Source organism: Dunckerocampus dactyliophorus, chromosome 10 (assembly GCF_027744805.1).
Source record: "Dunckerocampus dactyliophorus isolate RoL2022-P2 chromosome 10, RoL_Ddac_1.1, whole genome shotgun sequence".
NCBI lineage: Eukaryota > Metazoa > Chordata > Actinopteri > Syngnathiformes > Syngnathidae > Dunckerocampus > Dunckerocampus dactyliophorus.
The window spans coordinates 3,274,011-3,295,861 of NC_072828.1; the positions used below are offsets into that span (position 1 = coordinate 3,274,011).

The 21,851-nt window shown below is 42.0% G+C and overlaps 1 protein-coding gene across 5 annotated transcripts in view; it reads right to left on the bottom strand.

Annotated features, from left to right (window-relative positions):
• Positions 1–21,851, bottom strand: part of obscna (obscurin, cytoskeletal calmodulin and titin-interacting RhoGEF a) — an 86,171-nt gene that overhangs the window by 34,105 nt on the left and 30,215 nt on the right. For all 5 annotated transcript variants that reach the window (XM_054788800.1, XM_054788799.1, XM_054788797.1 and 2 more), the window contains 20 exons: positions 20,130–20,396; positions 19,790–20,056; positions 15,857–16,123; positions 15,491–15,757; positions 14,978–15,244; positions 14,611–14,877; positions 14,252–14,518; positions 13,893–14,159; positions 13,534–13,800; positions 13,149–13,415; positions 11,049–13,073; positions 9,878–9,959; positions 7,507–7,592; positions 7,299–7,411; positions 3,815–4,015; positions 3,636–3,718; positions 3,274–3,447; positions 3,046–3,205; positions 2,870–2,971; positions 1,138–1,302 (listed from right to left, as the gene is read on the bottom strand). In XM_054788800.1, coding sequence (XP_054644775.1) covers positions 1,138–1,302; positions 2,870–2,971; positions 3,046–3,205; positions 3,274–3,447; positions 3,636–3,718; positions 3,815–4,015; positions 7,299–7,411; positions 7,507–7,592; positions 9,878–9,959; positions 11,049–13,073; positions 13,149–13,415; positions 13,534–13,800; positions 13,893–14,159; positions 14,252–14,518; positions 14,611–14,877; positions 14,978–15,244; positions 15,491–15,757; positions 15,857–16,123; positions 19,790–20,056; positions 20,130–20,396 — 5,861 coding nt within the window. The remainder of the gene's footprint in view (positions 1–1,137; positions 1,303–2,869; positions 2,972–3,045; positions 3,206–3,273; positions 3,448–3,635; positions 3,719–3,814; positions 4,016–7,298; positions 7,412–7,506; positions 7,593–9,877; positions 9,960–11,048; positions 13,074–13,148; positions 13,416–13,533; positions 13,801–13,892; positions 14,160–14,251; positions 14,519–14,610; positions 14,878–14,977; positions 15,245–15,490; positions 15,758–15,856; positions 16,124–19,789; positions 20,057–20,129; positions 20,397–21,851) is intronic.

Here is a 21,851-nt window from a genome sequence, read left to right on the forward strand (position 1 = left end):
TATGAAATCTTTGTCACTGTAGTCAAGACGTACTGTATAACAAAATGACCGCAGCAGCTCTGGTAGATAAGCTTATAAAATGTCATATTGAAAAGAGCCAATTCAAAATAAAATCTGCACAAATGGAGAAAAAAAAGAAAAAAAAAAAAAAAAAAAGAATGCAGTTTCTCAATTGCTTGCATTATTTGTGGTAGAGTGATCTCTCTACCCTCGAGGAACTCCTTGGTAGCCTTCTTAAACTCCAGGTATCCTGGAAAAAGGGCTTCCATTTTTATGTCCGCGTCAGGGCCTGAATCATTTTCCTCTTCGAGTTCAGAGCCAGTATCATTTTCCTTTGTGTTTGACATTGTTGCTAAGCAACCTCTTTGAACTTCAGCAGTTTGCTAACTAGCAGACTTGCTAGCAGGTATCTATACTTGTATCTGTACCTCTCGACTATCCAAGTTAAAGGAATTCAGATGGGGGATTCAGCCATCAGCGCTGATCCTGTGCTCATGAAGTGTTGTCAGGAAGCACCAAAATAGTTAAAATTTCCAGTATCATCAACAGAGCTCCTGCCATACATGTCCTTCCCCGTCAAGGAAAAAAAAAAAAAAAAATTTCTGAAGGTTTTATAGGTGGAATAGGTACGTCCCATTACGTGCATTCTTAGCTGCCTCTTTGTAGCTGTTTTTATATCTTTAGAATGCACAGACAGACATCTGTGGTCATGATTGTGGATGATGGGCAAAATTTCCAAAAAGTGCAGTTTTCCTTTAAACATATTGAAATACAAGTGATAGTATTCTGCTCAATGAATAATAGGAGTATAAAGGTGACTATAGACGTGTTATTTCATGTCTACAGGGCTCTAATAATATTTGGTTGCATCTTCTGAATGCCTTAAATTTGTATTTTGCTTCACTTTCACTCATTTTTAAGCTTGACAAAGCTTCATTTAGGCAAAAAAATACTTACAATTTTCTTAAATATAAAGATATTGTAAGACTAATAATAGGCTGTGTTCAACCACAAAAGAGTGATTTATTAACTAATAGATTTTTAAAACCATGCTAGAGTAAAGCTGCAAAAATCGAAGCACGAAGTGGCAAGGGACGACCGCACAATCGTTAAGATTAAAAGAAAACTTGTGCTGACCTGTCGCACAGGCTCTCCCAGGGCGGTCAAGGGGGCAGGGTAGTTCTCAATGAGGGAGGCCTGGTGCAGGTTGTCCGACTTCCAGTGCAGACAGGACACCAGGGAGAAGGCGTCCTCCAACAGACAGCAGCTCTGACCGCTTTTGGCCTTGTTCTTAATGAACTCCTGCAAATGAAAGGTTCAGTCAGAACACGGTAGAATCAACAAACAAGCTGAACTCGTACACATTTTTGACGGGCAGGATAGGTGGCCTAGCATGATGTCATGTTAAAAGTGCAGACTTCAAACTGCCTACGAGTCTTGAAATGGTGAAATTCGGTCAAATGAAATTGGTTTTATGATAAACAATGTTCACCGCAATTTTGTAATTTCATCACTTTTGGCAACTGCTTTCAAAACAAAAGTAAACAGGCAATGAAACATGACAACACCTTCCTATTGGTGGAAAAAAGCTTGTCAGTCAGTCAAAGCATGAACAGCAGTTTGGTTGCAGTGGGAGAAGGGGAAATATGAGCCAACGATACCATCAAGTGGCCAACTGACACATCATGGCTTTGAAATTCCAACTCAGGCCTGATTTTTCTGTCTGGATGGTCCATGATGTTATATTCAGCTTTCTTGGAGTGGACAAAAGCATTTTTTGGAATGGGACACATTTTTTGTTGTGTACTTTTTTAATAAACTGTAACTGCCTGAGGCCTTTTTGAAATGTTATATTTGCATTCTAAGTTATAAGACGTGTTTATTAGTACAGGTGTCACAAGACACCCAAATCACGAGAAGATGTGCAATTTTTTTTTCCCCAGATGGGAAAATTGGGATATGATGGAGGTGGGCAAAAACATGTTTTTTGGAATGAAGGTAAATACTATATTTATCTTTGTTGTACATGAGTTTTTAACTATACATTTCATATTTGCGGGTTCATTAGTAGGGGTGTCACGAGACATCCAACTCAAGACGAGACTGTGCATGAGATTGGGTCCACGAGACGAGAGGAGACAAGATTTTAACATTCATTTTAGGAAAAGTGAATGAAACAGTATGACTGGACAAACTAACATTTGCAGCATTTCTTGAAATGCTGGCTTTTCAACTGTATTAAAGAGCAGCATTTCTTTTGACATTAATTTCTGTGTGAGCACACCTTTTTGCGCTGTTCCGTTTGGATTTACTTTGCTGACCAAACATCTCAGTGAGTGTTGATTTTCGGGACAAAGGCTCTGCATCTTGATGTCTATTTTTTTTTTTTTCCCCAGATGGGAATAATGAGTCGGGTAGATATGTTTGAGGTCAGCAAGTTAGTTTTGTTGCCTTTTATGTTGATACCACTTTCGAATAAATTTGGCCTCCTGGCTTGTTCATGTCACATTGCTCCTCATGAAGCTCCACTTGTTTGCTGTCTGTGTATATGCTAGCTGCCCCCCCCCCCCCCCCCCCCCCCCCCCCCCCCCCCCCCCCCAGAGGCAAAGCAACCATATGACTGACAAGAGGTCTCACTCTGTTCTACGAAGAGTCTCGGTGCTGAACCAATTCACCGTCTCGCAAGATCTCTGACACCCCTATTCATTACACATGCTAGACATTTTTTACACACAGTTGAGGTTGCACTAGAAAAAATAAAAAAAACAACCAAAGCAAGATAAACAGTTTTTAAGTTGTGATATAAAAGTAAACACAAAACAATGTAAAAAGTACCACGCTGTAGTCCAAAGGGTGAAAGTTACTGTACCTTTAGTAGTGCTTGATAGGTCTGAATCCTTTCAACTGGTCTTTGGAGGAAGGTCATGGCGTCCATGACAGGAGCCTCTGGCCTACCAGATCCTGGCAACTCCTGTAACACGTCAAGAAATGTCCTTAAAACAAATAAGACATTGTCATTTATTGTGAATAATGTTGAATATATACCTTTAGGTATTGTTGGGTAACTTTATCAGCGATGCAGGCCTCTGCTTGTGCCTGGCCCACCATGTAGTGGATGTACTTTTCAAAGTCTTCCGAGTACTTGATCAGATGCATGGCAACATCATCATCCGTAGAGCACGCTCTCAGCCCGGGCAGAATGAAACTGAAACAGCAGCACGCGATGTCAACGCCAGTCTGCCGTTGTAACACGGCAGGCGAGCCGTGTCGTACCTCTCGTGGAGAAAGACAATGTCCTTTATGTTTCTGAAAATGGTGTCCTTCTGGTTGAGGATGTTGATTGGGACGTGACGACTGGAGTCCAAGTGATTCAGCTGATGTGAAATGAACGTCCTCATCTCTCTCACATACTCCTCTTCTCCGTCAATCAGGCCTTGGATGAGTTGGCTACATACAGAAGACGACACAGATCAGCTGCCAGAACGATCTAGTCATCCTTTATTCCTTCATTCATTGTTATGTCTACAGATAACACTTTTAAACTGCTATCTGTAAGCCAGATGTGACAAAATTTCATTTTAGTCTACTTGAAATGACAAAGTTATCCATGTAAGAAAAATCATGATGTGACCGACCTCAAAGCCCTCCTGTACTCTTCTCCTGTGGAACCAATCCCATCAAGATCCTCTTGGGGTGCCCTGAATTGCGTCAAGGTCTCCTGTGTAAAACAACAAAAGCGCTGCATTTATTTGAACTCTCTACTGCACAGGAGTGTGACCCTTTTTGTAACTTAGGTTACAAATCCTCATCCCACCTTTCTCTTCTTCTCCAGGTAGGCTGGACACACCCATCCCTGGCGAGCGGGATTGGTTTTGGTGGGTTTGGTCCTCACCAGCCATTTGTCTGGATGGACAGAGTCCAGGACCTCCACGTATTGACCCTCCTTCAGGAGAAAGCTGTCCTTGCTTCCACTGTTGGGGTTGCAGTCTGCTCGAGCCACATACATTTCAAATGTCTGGAGAGAAAAAAGGCGAATATTTTAAAAATCTATATGGTATGGTATGGTATATATATACAGTATATATACATATATATATATACTGTATATATATATATATATATATATATATATATATATACTGTATATAAATAGGCTGTTATCTTATTCACCAGAAGTCGGTATAATTTATACATGGGTGAGCATACAGGTAAAATGTATAACATACATGTACCACTATTAGAAAGCCCACATTTTTTACATGTTTATGTATTTATGCTTCACTGATAATGTTTTTTCGTCAAGCCAAGATTTCACACTTTGTTTAGTGGTCCTTGAACGCACCATAGTTGCTGTGCTGTGACAGGCTACACCATGACTCCGATTCCAGTTGTTCATGGATCATCTTCATTTGTGCTGAGTGCCTATACATTTTATACATTAAATGTGTTTAATAAGTGTGCGATGCATATTGAAGGGAGAAGGGGAGGGTTCTGGATCAGAATCAAATCAAATAATTGCGACAATCAGCATCCATCCATCCATCTTCTTCTGTTTATCCGAGGTCGGGTCGCGGGCGCAGCAGCCTAAGCAGGAAACACCAGACTTCCTTCCCAGGCCAGTTGAGAGACATAGTCTCTCCAACGTGTCCTGGGGCTTCCCCGAGGCCTCCTACCATGCTGAACACCTCCCCAGGGAAGCATCCTGATGAGATGCCCCAGCCACGTCAACTGGCTACTCTCAATGCGGAGGAGCAGCGGTTCTACTCCAAGCTTTTCCCGGATGACAGTGCTTCTCACCTTATCTCTAAGGGAGAGCCCAGTCACCCTACGGGGAAAACTCATTTCAGCCGCTTGTACCCGCAATCTTGTCCTTTCGGTCACTACCCAAAGCTCATGACCATAGGTGAGAGTAGGAACGTAGATGGGCCAGTGAATTGAGAGCTTTGCCTTTCAGCTCACCACAACTGACCGATGCAGAGTCAGCATCACTGCAGACACCGCACCAATCCTGCTGTCGATCTCGCGTTCCATTCTTCCCTCACTCACGAATAAGACATCAAGGTACTTGAACTCCTCCACTTGGGGCAGGATCTGATCCCCGACCTGGAGATGGCACTCCACCCTTTTCCAGGCGAGAACCATGGACTCAGACACATCACACTCAGCTGTGAACCGATCCAGAGTTGAAGCTCATGGTCCAATGAAGCCAGCAGGACCACATCGTCTGCAAAAAGCAGAGACCCAATCCAAACCGGTTCCCCTCAATGCCCTGGGAATCGCAACAAAAGGCAGCCCTGGCAGAGTCCAGCCCTCAACAATCACTTTTATTGCAAAGAACATCAACGTCAAGGTAGCAGTAGAGTTTGAGGGAGAGAAGCGAGCCGCGTGTAAAATATATTTAACATTTTTATGGGAGCATTATTCGCAAAGTGCTGGTGGTGACCCCAACAAAAAGTGGGGATTTACTTAACACCATAAGTCCCCAACTAACGAACACAATTGGTTCCAGACGACCGTTCTTACTGTATGTCGAATCGTTCTTAAGTCGGGGAAAAGGTAATATTACCAATGATATAGGTACTACATGTACGTGTATACATATACAGTATATGTGTATGTATGTAAATATGAGTTTGGATGCAGTAGTAATATTAAACCAGGATAATTAATGAAAAAAACAAAAACAAAAGTGATATAATAATACGTAATGATAAAAGTTATTTACCTTTGAAGAGGAGTGGCCATGCATATGTCGTTGTGGAGGAGTTGGAGGAGGAGATATTGAAAAAAAGGACAAATGGTCGTCGTGGTTAGACTCTTCTAAAAGAGGTAGTGTTCTGTGGGTGGTGTAGAATTAAGCAGGCCTATTAACTGTTCATAAACTTTAATCACACGCTCTGTCCAGGTTGTACAATTTAGCTTTCCATTTAGGTTTACACTGTACCTCCCCAGCGTCTAACTCTTCCTCTGTTGGTCTCATTAGCTCTAAGGCTGCATTAGCAGTGTCACAGTGCCCTCTACTGGTCAAGCATGTACAGTAGCAGTATAAATACAGATTGAGCGACTGACTACAAGGCAAAATAAAATAAAATATAGACCAGTCGGCTTGTGTTCGTATCCGCGAGTGTTCGTTAGTCGGGTGTTCGTAAGTTGGGGACCTAGTGTATTGGCGTAAAAATGAGATATCAGTTCATATCGGTAGCTAGCATGTCCACACTGTGGAATTATTTCCACGTTTGGACTTTGGATTGGAAATATGTGTAACTGTGGGTCTTCATAAGATGTCCACTGACCTTGTGCTCAACACGACCAAAAGACAAAAGCCACAAAGCATGAAGAAAACACTTTCTATTATCACAGAGGTACCTTACGAAGACAAAACCTTTCCGGCCTTTGTCAGACGGCATCCAACAAAATAAGGGCCTTGGAAAAATAGCTTCAACTCACAATGAAAGCACAGTTTATGCAAGGAGGATGTAAGTCATCTTCCTTTAATTGGTCACGATTTTTAATTACTTTTGTTGAGACAAAATGTTTCAAATAAATATGGCTTTTCAGTTATTAAAAAAGGATGTACACTAGGTCCCCAACTTACGAACATCCGACATGCGAACTTTCGGAGATACGAACACAAGCCGACTGGTCTATTTTTTCATGTATTTTGCCTTTCAGTACTGTAACTCCATATTTATACTGCTACATTCTTGACCAGTAGAGGGCACTATGACACTGCTAATGGGACCAACAGGTACAGGAAGACGCTGGGGAGAGAAAGCTAAATGGAAAGCTAAGTTGTAGCTGTATGATACAACCCGGACAGAGCGTGTGATTAAAGTTTATGAAGAGTTAATAGGCCTGCTTAATTCTACACCACCCACAGAACACTACCTCTTTTAGAAGAGTCTAACAACCACGACCATTTGTCCTTTTTCAATATCTCCTCCTCCTCCACCACAACGACGTATGCTCGACCACTCCTCTTCGAAGTCAAATAACATTTATCATTACGTATTATTATATCACTTTTGTTATTGTTTTTTTCATTAATTATCCTCGTTTAATATTACTACTGCATCCAAACTCATATTTACATACATACACATATACTGTATATATGTATACACTTACATGTAGTACCTATATAATTGGTATTAAATTTTTTTCGACTTAAGAAGAAATCGACTTAAGAACGGTCGTCTGGAACCAATTGTGTTCGTTGGTCGGGGACTTAGTGTATTAAACATTCATTAATTTATTTTTGGCAATATCTGAACCATCCAAGTAGCAAAATCCCAAACCTCGCGTTGATCTTCTTCCCCTTCAGACTCGGACGCAGAGACAGTGCTGGCTAACGGTGTGTGGGCTCGAAGATGTTTAGGAGATGGTGTTCTCATGCGGCTTTCGTGGGCTCCTGTCAATCGCAGACACAAAATAGCATCAAGGTATGTGAACATAATAATATCACACAGAGTTAGAAATAAAAGGGAATTATTCAGTCTTGCTCACCTTTGACGGTTAATACATTTTTAAGTGGTTGGGAATCTTCATCCACCTCCTTTGGAGACATTTGGTCTGTTGCCTCAGGAAGCTCCCTGAGATAATGTTTACCAAATGAATAGACGGTCATTATTAGAATTAAATCAAATGGAGACTCTAATCCAGTGATTCCCAGCCACTGTGTCATGGCACAAAGAGATGATCCAATTTCACGTAAATGGTCTGAAAATGATTACTTATTACAAGCCATGTGTTTATGCTCATCTATCTATGCCAGCGACGTACAGTAACAGGCAGAACAATGAAATGCTCTTCCAGTCTGCAGCAGAAGGTACCTAATTAACCTGTGTGTCCACTAGAGGTGGGTGTATCAATCCAAATATCTGTCAGGTTGTCCAAACTTTTCCAGTGAGGGCCACATAGTGAAAAATGAAAGGGTGCAACATTGCCGCTTTGAAATTTTGTAAGGAAACACATGTGGATATGCTACGAAGTAAAATATATTTCAAGAAAAAATTGCATCTCAGTTTTGTCATATACAGTGGTGTGAAAACGTGTTTGGCCCAGCATGAAGTGCCTTTTTAAGGTCATGACTTCAGGGTCAAGACTTTGACTAGACCACTCCAAAATGTGTTTTGGATCACTGTCCTGCTGCAGAACCCTAGTTGGATTCAGCTTGAGGTCACCAACAGATGGCCGGACATTCTCCTTCAGCAGAATTCATGCTTCCATTTATCACAGCAAGTCTTCCAGGTCCTGAAGCAGCAAAACAGCCCCAGACCATCACACTGCCACCACCATATTTTACTGTTGCTATGATGTTCTTTTTCTGAAATGCGGCATTACTTTTACGCCAGATGTAATGGGACACACACCTTCCAAAAAGTTCAACTTCTGTCTCGTCAGACCACAGAGTCATCAAGATGTTTTCTGGCAAAACTGCGACGAGCCTTAATGTTCTTTTTGTTCAGCAGTGATTTCCGCCTTGGAACTCTGCCATGCAGGCCGTTTTTGCCCAGTGTCTTTCTTATGGTGGAGTCATGAACACTGACCTTAACTCAGGCAAGTGAGGCCTGCAGTTCTTTGGATGTTGTTGTGGGGTCTTTTGAGACCTCATGGATGAGTCCTCACTGCATCACTGCAGTCTCGGGGTCATTTTGTTACGGTTCACACTGTTCCCTGTTTTCGCCATTTGTGGATAAAGCCTCTCACTGTGGTTCGCTGGAGTCAAAAAGCTTTAGAAATGGCTTTATAACCTTTTCCACACTGATAGATCTCAAGTAATCTCAGTTAATTTATGTTTTAACAGGGGGGCAAACACTTTTTCCACACAGGGCCATGTAGGTTTGGATTTTTTTTCTCCCTTAATAATTAATAATCATTTAAAAACTGCATTTTGTGTTCAGTTGTGTTGTCATTGACTAATATTTACATTTTTTGATGATCTGAAACATGTAAGTGTGAGAAACATGCAAAAAAATTAATCAGGAACAGGGAAAAATTTCACCACTGTAGGTGAAAAAGCATATTATTAATATCTTGATGCTTTTTTTATATGTTTGCTGTATTTTTTTTAATTTTCCAAATATTTCAACTTTCTTCTTAAATAATCTTTGTAAGTTTTCTACTAGTAATATTTTAACTTTATTCCCAAATTATAACTCTTTCCCCAACCTAATTTCCCAATAATTACAACTTTATTTTGTTTTGTTTGCATCTCACTTTTCACCATATTACAAGTTTATTCTCATAAAATTCTAACTTTTTCTCAACTTTTTTTTCTCTTAATATTCTTTTTTTTTTTAAGTTTTGTGTTGAAATTATATTTTTAGAATGTACCACGGGCCAAAGGAAAAACAGCCGAGGATCGCAAATGACCCTCAGGTAGGTATCAAATCAGATCGATACTTGTGTGATGAAAACAATATTTTTCAGTTCTCTTCCATGTTTATTCTACAAATATCTGTGTTTTTGTTGTGTTGTTCAGATATTTTACTATATCTACTGACATTATTTTGCTCAAAGAACATTTTCTTTGTAGTTTTTCTTGGGAAACTACTGTATTTTGCCCTCCTATTTAAATAGTTTCCCATAAATGTTCAGTTTTTTTTCTTGAAAAAGGGTGACAATTGTGACTCTGTTCTTATTTAAATACTAATACATTAATTAATAATGAATACATTTTCCTTATTTTCAAATGCAATTGTTGACAGGTATGGTCTTATATTGTTGTTATTGTCTTATGTGGTTATTTTGTTAAATTGTGTGTGTTGTGACCAAAATTTGTAGTCTCGCCCAGCTGCTGCCATTGATCCAATATTCTGGCTTGATGTGTGCTTCGGCTCGGTAAAGGTTGGGAAACACTGCTCCCATGTCCTACCTTGGCGGGGTAGTCTTAATGGAGCATATTTCTAAATGTTCCATCACATCTGGAGCAGTCTCATAATCAGATGGACTTGACACTGGTGAAGAAAAGGGTTGAAATCAACACATGTGACAATACGTACATTCTACACATTCCAGTCAGTGTTCTTTGAGACAGGCACTAGACTCCTCACTAAGGTTCCCTCGAGGGCACATGTAGAGGCTATCCACACGTAAACACGTAAAAAATATTTTATCGTTTTAGCCTCTCATCCACACGGAAATGGCGTTCTGGGTGCCCTCAAACGGTATTTTTTGAAAACGGCTTCCAGAGTGGGAAAATCTGAAAACGCCGGCTTGTTGTTTTACAAAAACAATGACGTTGCTGACCCAACGCCACCCCGTCACCGTCATGTGACCAGAAGGGAGGTTTGACGACAAGCCAACATAATATCTGAATATTCTCCTGATATTTTGTTGTCTTGTATTCCATAATGATTCGCAGACGTAATTCTACGTCTCGTAAGTCTAGATGAACCTTGGAAAGCGAAAGACGATGGACTTACGCGCATGCGATCATTCTAATGTAGTTTGGTGTGTCACATGGTTCCATCTGTGTGTCAGTTCACAGCGCCACAAGTAAGTGTGCCTTGTGTATTAAGCCGTTTTCACTCAGTGATCCGTTCCGATCCAAAAAATCATCTCAGGAGCGTTGCCGTGTGGACAGGGCCTTATGATGACACTGCTCGAGCAGGAGTTTTGTTTTTGTCTTACATGGCTTATTTACTCTTATTCTGTCTACTATGTTGGGTAATACGAGTGTAAAGCCATTTAAAGACGCAAGGAAGTGTGCTGTCCAGAAAAAAAAAACAAGGAACTGCTAACATGTGACTATATGTTATCTTAATGTCTTATTTTTTCTGAATATACAGTATCAACCTTATTGGGTAATATAAATGTAAAGGTGACTATAGGAGTGTTATATCATGACTTGAGGGCTCTAATAATGTTAAAAACTGTATTTAGAACATTGTAAACAGGTTTTCTATGCCATACCGACGAAAAGATTTCATTTATTAATATTGAATCTTACTTTGTGGAAATTCACTTATCACGGGTGGGTCTGGAACCAATTAACCACAAAAAACGAGGGATTTAAAGAATTAAAAAGTAAGTGCACGACGTACTGGAGCTGCTGGCGATGAGGGAAGATGCTCTCCTCTCTTGGAGGTTCATGTGGTTGTCTTGCTCGGTCAGGTTGTAGGCCTCCCACAGAGAGACATCCACGTTCTCTACATAGTTATCGACATCCGTTGCAGAGGTCGGAAATTGATTTTGAATCTGTGTTTTGTCCTCAGGCTTGGGCGGGGCCAGGTGAAGAGGAGTAATGGCGGCAAGCGGCGGGTGCACGGGTCTCCTTTCTGTCAGAGCAGGCTGCTGGGGTTGAACCACCGTTATGTTACTATTGTGCGATGTCACACCGTGCGTATTGACCACCTCACATGTGTAGATGCCACTGTCACTGAGTGTCAGGTTGGTGATTACGAGAGAGCATACTCCATCCTCTGTAGCTTCCGTATAATGACGCTTATCACTGCTGATTTGTTGGCCGTCTTTGAGCCAGCGGAGTGTGTCATATTGTCCTTCTACAACACACACCAGACTGAGGCTGCCGTCAGCATCTGCACACTGGTTCTTAAAGACCTCTTTCAAGACTGGACGCATATCTTTGACTGGAGGTCCTTTTGTTTGGAGTTCATCACCAGTGCTGGTGTACATCTCCGGTGAAGCATCCTGGGCTGTCTTCTGCAGAACCACCATGGGAAGAAGGGTGCAGGGCTGTGTTGGGTTGGGTTGGACATTGCTGTGGCTGACTGGGATTTCTGTCAATGCCTCTGAGAAAGTTTCATCTTCAGAGATGTAGAGGAGAGGAATGTCTTCTTCTGTCGTTTGCACTGCTTCATATTCATTGTCCCCAACCAGTGATCCAAGATCAGTTTCTTTGTCCGCTTCAGGTTCTTTTCTCATGGGTTTCACGGGATGTTTGATCAGCTGTTTAGAGACTGCTGTTTTCTGTTTCCCAACCAGTTCAGAATCTGCTGGCACTGACTGGCTTTGCTCCGGTCTTGATGTCTCCTCTTTCAAAGGCCTCGTTGGCTGTTTTAGAGGCTGATCTTCAGATGTTGTCATCGCTCTCCTTCCGAGTTGCTCACCTTGATCTGTCTCAGTGTCTCCGGATAGCTGTTTCTCCATTCCTGTCCTTGTTTTGCTTTTTGACCTCACCGGCGGCTTTGGACGAACAAATCCAGCCATTACATCTTGAGGCTTGGTTTGTATTTCTACTGAATTGTTATCCTGAGTTTGAGACATTACATGTTGCTCCTCTACTCTCTGTGTGGCCACTAGTTGTTTCACACGGCCTCTCTGTTTTTCTCCTTTCTGAGAATCATTGATTGTCGTGTTTGATGGCCTGAGAATGATCTCGTCAGTTTCCTTTGGAACACATTCAAGAGGCTCTCTTCCTCCTACCTTCCCTTTGGACCTGACCGGTGGCTTAAAATCCTCTTCACTTTGCTGAATTGACTTGTCTTCTTGTTCCATTGTTGCTTTGCCCCCAATGGAGCTTACAGTCGGTTTCACAGCCTTTTTGTCCTCCTCGACTCGCTTCCACAGTGCTGTCTCTGGATGTTTCTCCAACTCCTCATTTTCACCGGCCTTTTTGAAAGGTTTCTCTTGCCACTTTCGACTTGTTTCCAGGTCTTCAAATGGCTGGTTCCATTGATTTTCCTCCTTGTCTCCAAGAATCCTGTCTGGGTGAATGACTTCAGCTTGTCGTTTTCCTGGTTCTCGTTTCTCCAGGTCAACTTTTTCAATCTCAGGGTCCTTCTCACGTAATGCTACTTGTCTTTTGTAAACAACCACATCCTGGTCCATTTTGTCCTCCTGCTGTTTTGCATTATGAGCAGTTTCTGCATTCTGGGTGTCTTTTTCTCTTTGCAGTGCCTGGACAGGCTGTTTATTGTTAAACATGGGTTCTATATCTTGTTCTAACACTGTGATGGATGCTTTTCGCATTGTCCTCTTCTTGAGCTCTGGAGGAAGAGGGTGAGCATCAGGTAGATTCCCATTCTCAGGTGTAGGAGTGGAAACACTGCTCCTTCTCCGTGGCAGCATTGTTGGCGGTTCTTCCTTTGGTAAGGTAGTCTTTGCCGCTAGTGGGAAGTTAAACAAAAAATGTTTGGGGTTTAAAAATAGTAACCTTGTTGCTGTACATTTATTTCACCAACCTTTTACAGATACTGTCCCTGTGGTCTCTGCACTTCCTGCTTGGCATGCATAGCTGCCACTGTCCTCAGGACGGATCTCCTTAATATGAAGCTGGAGGTTGCAGCCATCCTGCTTCATCTCATACTTGCTGCTAGCTTTTAGAGGCACTGTGTTCTTCTTCCACTGCACTGACACTGCAAGTTTAGACAACTCACAGCACAAGACGGCCGTTGTTCCCTCCTCTGCCTCTATACTTTGTAGGTTTGTCTTGAACAGTGGAAGGAGCTCTACATAAATACACACATATCATGGTAAATGGTAGAGGCCTGAAGACAATGGTAGGACTCCAAAATGATCATCATGGCATCATAGAAAAAGCATTGCATGGGTATAACACACACACACCTTTCACGGAGAGAGTTGCCATGGTTTCTGTAGCTCCTGCTTGACATGTGTAACTTCCACTGTCTTCAGCTTTGAGATCCTTAATGTTGAGCTGGAGACGGCAGCCAGCTTGTTTCATCTCGTACTTCCGGTTGGCCCGTAGAGGCAGTCCGTTCTTCTTCCATTGCACTGACACTCCAGGTTTAGACAGCTCACACATCAGAGAGACTGAGCCTCCCTCCTCCATCTCTATACTTTGTAAGTCTGTCACAAACAATGGAGGCAGCTCTGGGGGAATTCAACACAAGACAATTACATTATGATGCCAATATTATGTGATGCAGTGACAATCGGATGCACAAAAATCTAAATATACACACCTTTCACAGAAACAGTTGCCATGGTTTCTGCACCTCCTGCTTGACATGTGTAACTTCCATTGTCTTCAGGTTTGAGATCCTTAATGTTGAGCTGGAGACGGCAGCCAGCTTGTTTCATCTCATACTTCCTGTTGGCCCTCAGAGTCAGTCCGTTCTTCTTCCATTGCACTGACACTCCAGGTTTAGACAGCTCACAGCTAAGAGAGACTGAACCTCCCTCCTCCATCTCTATATTTTGTAAGTCTGTCACAAACAATGGAGGCAGCTCTGGGGGAATTCAAAACAAGACAATTACATTATAATGACAATATTACGTGATGCAGTGACAATCAGATGCACAAAATTGTAAATACACACACCTTTCACTGACAAAGTGGCCACAGTCTCTGCACTTCCTGCTTGACATGTGTAGCTTCCACTGTCTTCAGGTTTGAGGTCCTTAATGTTAAGATGGAAAAGGCAGCCATCTTGTTTCACGTCATACTTTCTGTTGGCCCTCAGAGGTAGCCCGTTCTTCTTCCATTGCACTGACACTCCAGGTTTAGACAGCTCACAGCTAAGAGAGACTGAACCACCCTCCTCCATTTCTATATTTTGTAAATCTGTCACAAACAATGGCGGCAACTCTGGAGGAATTCAACACAAGACAATTACATTATGATGCCAATATTATGTGATGCAGTGACAATCGGACGCACAAAACTTTCAGTCCTCACACCTTTCACTGACAAAGTGGCCACAGTGTCTGCACTTCCTGCTTGACATATGTAGCTTCCACTGTCTTCAGGTTTGAGATCCTTAATGTTGAGCTGGAGATGGCAGCCATCTTGTTTCATCTCGTACTTCCTGTTGGCCCTCAAAGGCAGCCCATTCTTCTTCCATTGCACTGACACTCCAGGTTTAGACAGCTCACAGCTAAGAGAGACTGAACCACCCTCCTCCATTTCTATATTTTGTAAGTCTGTCACAAACAATGGCGGCAGCTCTGGAGGACAATTACAGCACAGCACAAGACAATTACATTTCTAAGGCAAGATTGGGTGATGCAGCGACAATCGGACACACAAAAATCAAAATATACACACCGTTCACAGAAACAGTTGCCATGGTTTCTGCACGCCCTGCTTGACATGTGTAACTTCCACTGTCTTCAGGTTTGAGGTCCTTAATGTTGAGCTGGAGAAGGCAGCCATCTTGTTTCATCTCATACTTCCTGTTGGCCCTCAAAGGCAGCCCGTTCTTCTTCCATTGCACTGACACTCCAGGTTTAGACAGCTCACACTTCAGAGAGACTGAACCTCCTTCCTGTATCTCCACACTGTTTAGTTTCACTTTGAAGAATAATGGTAGCTCTGGAAAATATGGCACATAGTTTTGTAACATGTTTGCCTCTTAATGCACACGAAAGAAAATCTGTGCATTCCAAGGAGAAGCATAATAGAATGACTTTTCCACCCAACATACAGTGCATTTTGCAGAAATGAGATACAATTCCAAAATATGAACATGTAGTTAACTACGTTATTTGGATAATTTAGTTGTTTTGTACCCAATGGTAGTTCAATGTAGAAACATGTACATGGACAAAATGTAAACACCTCTCACGGCTACAGTTGCAGAAGTCTCTGCACTTCCTGCTTGACAGGTATAGCTTCCACTGTCTTCAGGTTTGAGGTCCCTGATGTTGAGTTGGACGAGGCAGCCATCTTGTTTCATCTCGTACTTCCTGTTGGCCCTCAGAGTTAGCCCGTTCTTCTTCCACTGCACGGATGCTCCAGATTTAGACAGCTCACAGCTGAGGACGGCTGTATCTCCCTCCTCCAGCTCTGTATTTTCTAAGTCAGCTTTGAATGACACTGGGAGCTCTGGAGATGCATTAATGACATGATGTTGACAAAGAAAGAAATGTTAAATGCTTGAGATGAATAGGAACATAATTGCTGTGAAGTATTCTTTGGCCACACCTCTTATGGACACAGTTGCAGTTGTCTCTGCACTTCCTGCTTGACATGTGTAGCTGCCACTGTCCTCAGGTTTCAGCTCACTGATGTTGAGCTGGAGACGGCAGCCATCTTGTTTCATCTTGTACTTCCTATTCGCCCTCAGAGGCAGTCTGTTCTTCTTCCATTGCACTGACACTCCAGGTTTAGACAGCTCACAGCTGAGACAGACTGAACCTTCCTCCTCCACCTCAATATTTTGCAAGTTTGTAACAAAGAATGGAGGCAGCTCTGCGGGAATTCAACACAAAATGATATTAAGGTGAGGCAAAAAATTGCGGGGTTTCAACCATGTGACCTAGAGGCAGTTCCGGTGAGCAGACGGGGGGGCAAGCATAAGCTACAGCCACATATACACTCAATATGTTTGTGCAATATTTTGTAAATTAAAGTGAATAACGGTGCATGTCATTGAAATGATTTGCTCCAATTGTGTGAGTGAAGACATGAAATAGTTGAAAACAAGACAATCGAAATGCAGTCACAGCTTATCTTCAGCATCAGACACAATTAAAATAATGCTTCTAACATCAAACTTCTGTTAGCGTTCTTACACCAAATCAATCTGCATGAATACATTCTTGTATGTGTCCATTGTTTCGCCACAAAGTCTTAGCTCCATCGCCAAGTTCCAGTCGAATTTCACGCAGTCTTGCCGGCCTATTAGAAGCCCCGAAACCCGCCTTCTTCGTGGCTTCGCTTAACATTCTTCCAGGAGGCAAGTGTTTTTGCATTTCACATTTTCAAGCTCCAATGATGTTTTAACTTTAATTTTAGTATAAATCAGTGGTCACAAACCTTTTTGAGCCCGAGATCTCTGGTCTCGGCCGTGAACCTGCGCAAGATCTACACCGCCCCCCCACCCCCAGGATATATATGCCTATGAAAATATGCACAGTATATTGAAATATATTGATTTAAATTTTACATATATATGTTTTGTAGAAAGGCTTTTAAAGTCACACGGTTGCCAAGTGGCATGTTGGCCACACATTCTGGAGATCTGCAAGACTTGGGTTCGAATCTCCGCTTGTATGGAGTTTGCACGTGCTCCCCATGCGTGCGTGGGTTTTCCGGTTTCCTCCCACATTCCAAAAACATGCATGTTAGGTTAACTGGCGACTCTAATTTGTCCATAGGTATGAATGTGAGTGCGAATGATTGTTTGTCTACATGCGCCCTGCGATTGAGTGGCGACCAGTCCAGGGTGTACCCCGCTTCGTGCCTGAAGTCCGGTGGGATAGGCTCTAGCATACCCCACAAACTCACAAATAAGCTCCTCACACTTGGCCTGTCACCCTCCCTCTGTAACTGGGTGTTTAACTTTCTCACAGGCAGACCCCAGTCAGTCAGAGTCCACAATCGCACATCCAGCTCAAGAATTGTGAGCACTGGGACCCCACAGGGGTGTGTGCTGAGTCCGCTCCTCTACACGCTCTTCACCTACAATTGCGTGGCCTCCCAGAACAACACCAGCATCATTAAATTTGCGGATGACACTACAGTCATCGGACTGATCACTGGTGGTGTTGAAACATCATACAGAAGAGAGGTGGCGGACCTCATAGCTTGGTGTCGTGATAACAATCTCCTTCTCAATACAGAGAAGACTAAAGAGATGATCATCGACCCAAGAACAAGGGAAAAGGAGCCGCATAGACCCCTGTTTATTGATGAGACTGAGGTGGAGAGGGTGAAAACCTTCAAGTTCCTTGGCACACACATCAGCGAGGACCTCACCTGGTCTCACAACACCCAACAAATTATGAAGAAGTCCCAAAGGAGACTGTACTTCCTGAGAAGACTGAGGAAATTTGGCATGTCCACCACAATCCTGAGTTGCTTCTACAGATGCACTATGGAAAGTGTCCTTACCGCCTCCATCACTGTTTGGTACGGTAACTGTACAACACGTGATAGGAAGGCACACCAGTGGGTGATCGAGACCTCACAGAACATTGTTGGGGCAGCCCTCCCCTCACTGCAAGACATTTATAAAACCAGAGTCCTACGCAGAACACACAACCTCATCAAGGACAGCACACATCCACAACACTCATTATTCACACTCCTACCGTCAGGCAGACGCTACAGGAGTTTGAAGTCCAGGACCACAAGGCTGGCAAACAGCTTTTACCCACAGGCCATCAGGCTTCTCAACCAAGCACTCACACACGCCGCACGCAACACACACACACACTCATAGCACTTTATTTATTTATTTGTATTATTTATTTGCATTAATGTCTCTTCTGTTTTTGTTGCTTAATTTATTGGTATATATGTTTATGTGTTTATGTTTCTTATGTTCTTTTTCTTTCTTGTGTTTTCTTTCTTTTCTTGGGAGAATGAACAGAATAAGATTTTCATTGCATAGTATAACTGCTGTTTTACCATGCACATGACAATAAAACTCTCTTGAATCTTGAATCTTGAATCTTGATAAGATGCATAGAAAATGGATGAAGTAATGGGTTTTTTGAAGTAAATTAAAAAGTGATAGGTATTTAAAGCTTAAAGCTTTGTGTTATTGTTGGTTGTTGGCATCAACACATCAGCTTTTGTCATTGTGCCTTTTGCATTATTTTTACAATTTTTGCAGTTTTTTTAATTTTCTTTTTTTTCTGCAGTGATGCAATGACAAAGGTAGCAAAGGCAGATTTTCTATCTCCCTGTGGCTCAACCTGTAAGCTCTGCAGGGTGAGGCGCGTCAGTATACGTGTGTGTGTTCAAGGTAACTCCAGTCGGGATGCGTGCCTGGAGAGTGCAAGGCGTGTCTGTTGGTCCCTCTCCGGGAGGACACTGATGGAATAATACTTTTTTTTCTAATATTCTCCCGATAGACCGGTAAAGTTCCAAAGATTGACTCATGGCTCGCAATCAATGGGTTGGTGACCCCTGGTACAAATTGTGCTTGTTGCTCACGGTAAACTGAAACGTGTCCGTACTTGGCAACAGGGTTAGCAAACGCCAAGAAAGGTGGCTTCTTTGCATTTATTTGGTTGTTTCCTGAATTTTTTCCCTATTATGATGTACTCTCTTAGTAATTGCATTTCCCAAAATACATATTTGTACGGTTTCCAGATGAGAGAACGGTGAATGCGTGCGGCATTTTTGCTGTGATTTTAAATGACTTGTGGTTATGAATACGCTTGTTTGCCCCCCATGTTTTTGCGGCGGGGCTGACAGCAACGGAATGTGACGTCATATGAAACCCAGCAATATAGAAAGAGCCAAAGGAGTACCACTACAGTCAATTTATGTTCCGAAAGGTACAATCTAAACCAGCGGTGGGCAAACGAAGGTCCTTTTTTTCAGGACTACTTTAAACATCTGGGAGTTGTTTTGCTTTACTGCATGCTGAAGGTGTTATTTCAAGGTATAATGAAAACTCAAAAAGCTAAATAGAATTTTACAGGCTTTTACTGATATTATAAAATACTCAGAATGTAAATGATTAAATGATTCGGGATTTATAAAACTTAAAAAAACTATAAAACTGAACGTCCCTCCATAAACAGCAAAAATGCAACAAACAACAGGGTGAACCAGAAAAAAAAATGGTAAAAAAAAAACACACTTGCCAGATAAAACTTTCCTGCAGAAATTTGTCAAAAAAAGCTTTCCTCTCTGTCTCCCACCGTCACACTGTCTCACATTGCTCTGCAAACAAGCTCCCACTCTGCTTTGTATTAAAGACTAGTCTTCCCGGAGCTGCTGCGATGCAGTCCCTATGATTACTGTGAAGACCCGAATAAAACTGGAAAGCACAGACTCTCCAGCTTCAATAAATTTAAAATTATTTCAATAATTTAAAAATAGCAATGCAAATCCCATGGCTGGCTACAGCTTCCATGATGCCATAAAGGCAAAGTTACGAGCAAACAAGAGCAGTACCTTTTACTGACAAAGTGGCACTTGTCTCTGCACTTCCTGCTTGACACAAGTAAGTACCGCTGTCCTCAGGTTTGAGCTCGTTGATGTGAAGTTGGAGGAGGCAGCCATCCTGCTTCATCTCATACTTGTTCCCGGCTCTTAACGGCAACTTGTTCTTCTTCCACTGCACTGTGGCTTCTGGCTTCGATACCTCACAGCACAGGCAGGCGGAACCACCCTCCTCAGCCTTTATGTTTTGGAGGTTTTTGTTGAAAAATGCTGGAAGTTCTGGGAAAGATTTGATTCAACGTGAGGGAAGCAGACAAAAAATAAGAAGACACTGTGAATGAAACATACACACCTTTCACTCTCACAGTTGCAGCGGTCTCTGCACTTCCTGCTTGACATGTGTAGCTCCCACTGTCCTCAAGTTTGAGGTCCTTAATGTTGAGCTGGAGGAGGCAGCCATCTTGTTTGATCTCGTACTTCCTGTTGTCGCTCAGAGGCAGTCTGTTCTTTTTCCACTGCACTTGTGCTCCAGGTTTGGACAGCTCACAGCTCAGAGAGACTGAACCTCCCTCATCAATCTCCACACTCCGCAAATCTTTCTTGAAGAATGGTGGTGACTCTGGGTAAACGGGAGAGCAAAAAAATAGAACCCTTTTTTTTTCTCCATCAAAGAAAATACATACATGTCCAATTCAAAATAAGTCAGCCAACCAACGATGTAACACCACCAAAGCAAAGCAATAAAAATAAAAACACTAAATAATAAGTACTTATTATTATTAATAATAATAGTAAATGACAAACAATTCTAAAAGTAAAAAAAAATAATAAAAAGAAAAAGAGAAAAAACTAAGCTGTATCTACAATGTACATTTTAGTTGTAATTTTGTCTTCATTCTTAATTGCACTATAGAAATTTTATGGATTTAACCTATTAAATATGGACATCTCATCTCTAGTAGTAAAAGTTCATTTCTCCATTTCAATAACCTGTTTCAAGGTTGTTGTCCATGATTTTCCTCATGATTTTCCTCTCCACATGCTTACTCCCTCAATCATAATTCAGATTTGGGAACATCTTGGGAAGGCCCTTTTTTGTACCAGAATGTTCCCAAGTGAACAAAGTAGGGTGCAGAAAGCCACTTTTGGACGAGTTTGGTGCGGAAGAACCGGAGAACCCTGACCTCAGTGCCATCAAGCATCTTTGGGCCAGAGACTGAACTACAGTCATCCCTTGGTATATGCCGTTTTTCTGAAATTAATTAATTAATTAATGATTGCTGTATTGTGGTAGACTATGGTCTATTATTAGTCAAAACATATTGAAATACAAGTAATATATAGTACTCTGGCCACTAGGTGTCAGTAATGTTACACTGATGAGACATCCAGCCTTATTACATTGCCATCACACTGCATGTAGACTGACTGCCAAGCCAGCCGAACCGAAATACCATGGCTGGAAAAAAAAGGTTATCTTCTCATTCCATGTGGAAGTGGTAAGTTTTTGGCTTCTTTGTTTTTCTCCCCCACTCTGTTTGAAACCCTTTCTAAAGTTTAGAAGAAATACATTTGAGGCTAACTGAGGCTAGCTTGTTAGCTAGGTCTTGAGTCCCTGCAGCATAAGAGTTGTGCACTGCAGTGTAAACAATGAATAATAGGAGTGCAAGGGTGACTATAGGGGTGTTATTTATTTATTATAAAACCATATATGGAAAGTCCTAAACAGGTTTTCTATGCTCTAACTATGAAAATATTAAACCAATGAACTGTGATAAATGAGGGACGACTGTACAGTAAGCCCTCTGATCTTACAAATGTTCTTCAGGATGGATGAGCAAAAATTCCCACCAACACACCTGGAAATCGTATAAAATTTTCTCCACATTTCAGTTTCACCCTTGGAGTCCAGAGAAGGTTTTTTAGCGTTTTTACGTACTTTTGTGTTTCCGTCATTCGGTGGGAAAAGCCAGGCCTTTCAAAGTCATAACGCGGCAGTGTTCGCTTACCCTCTCCGGCTGCTGGTGATTTGACTGATTGATGACAAGCTTTTTTACAAACCTGTGGTATCATG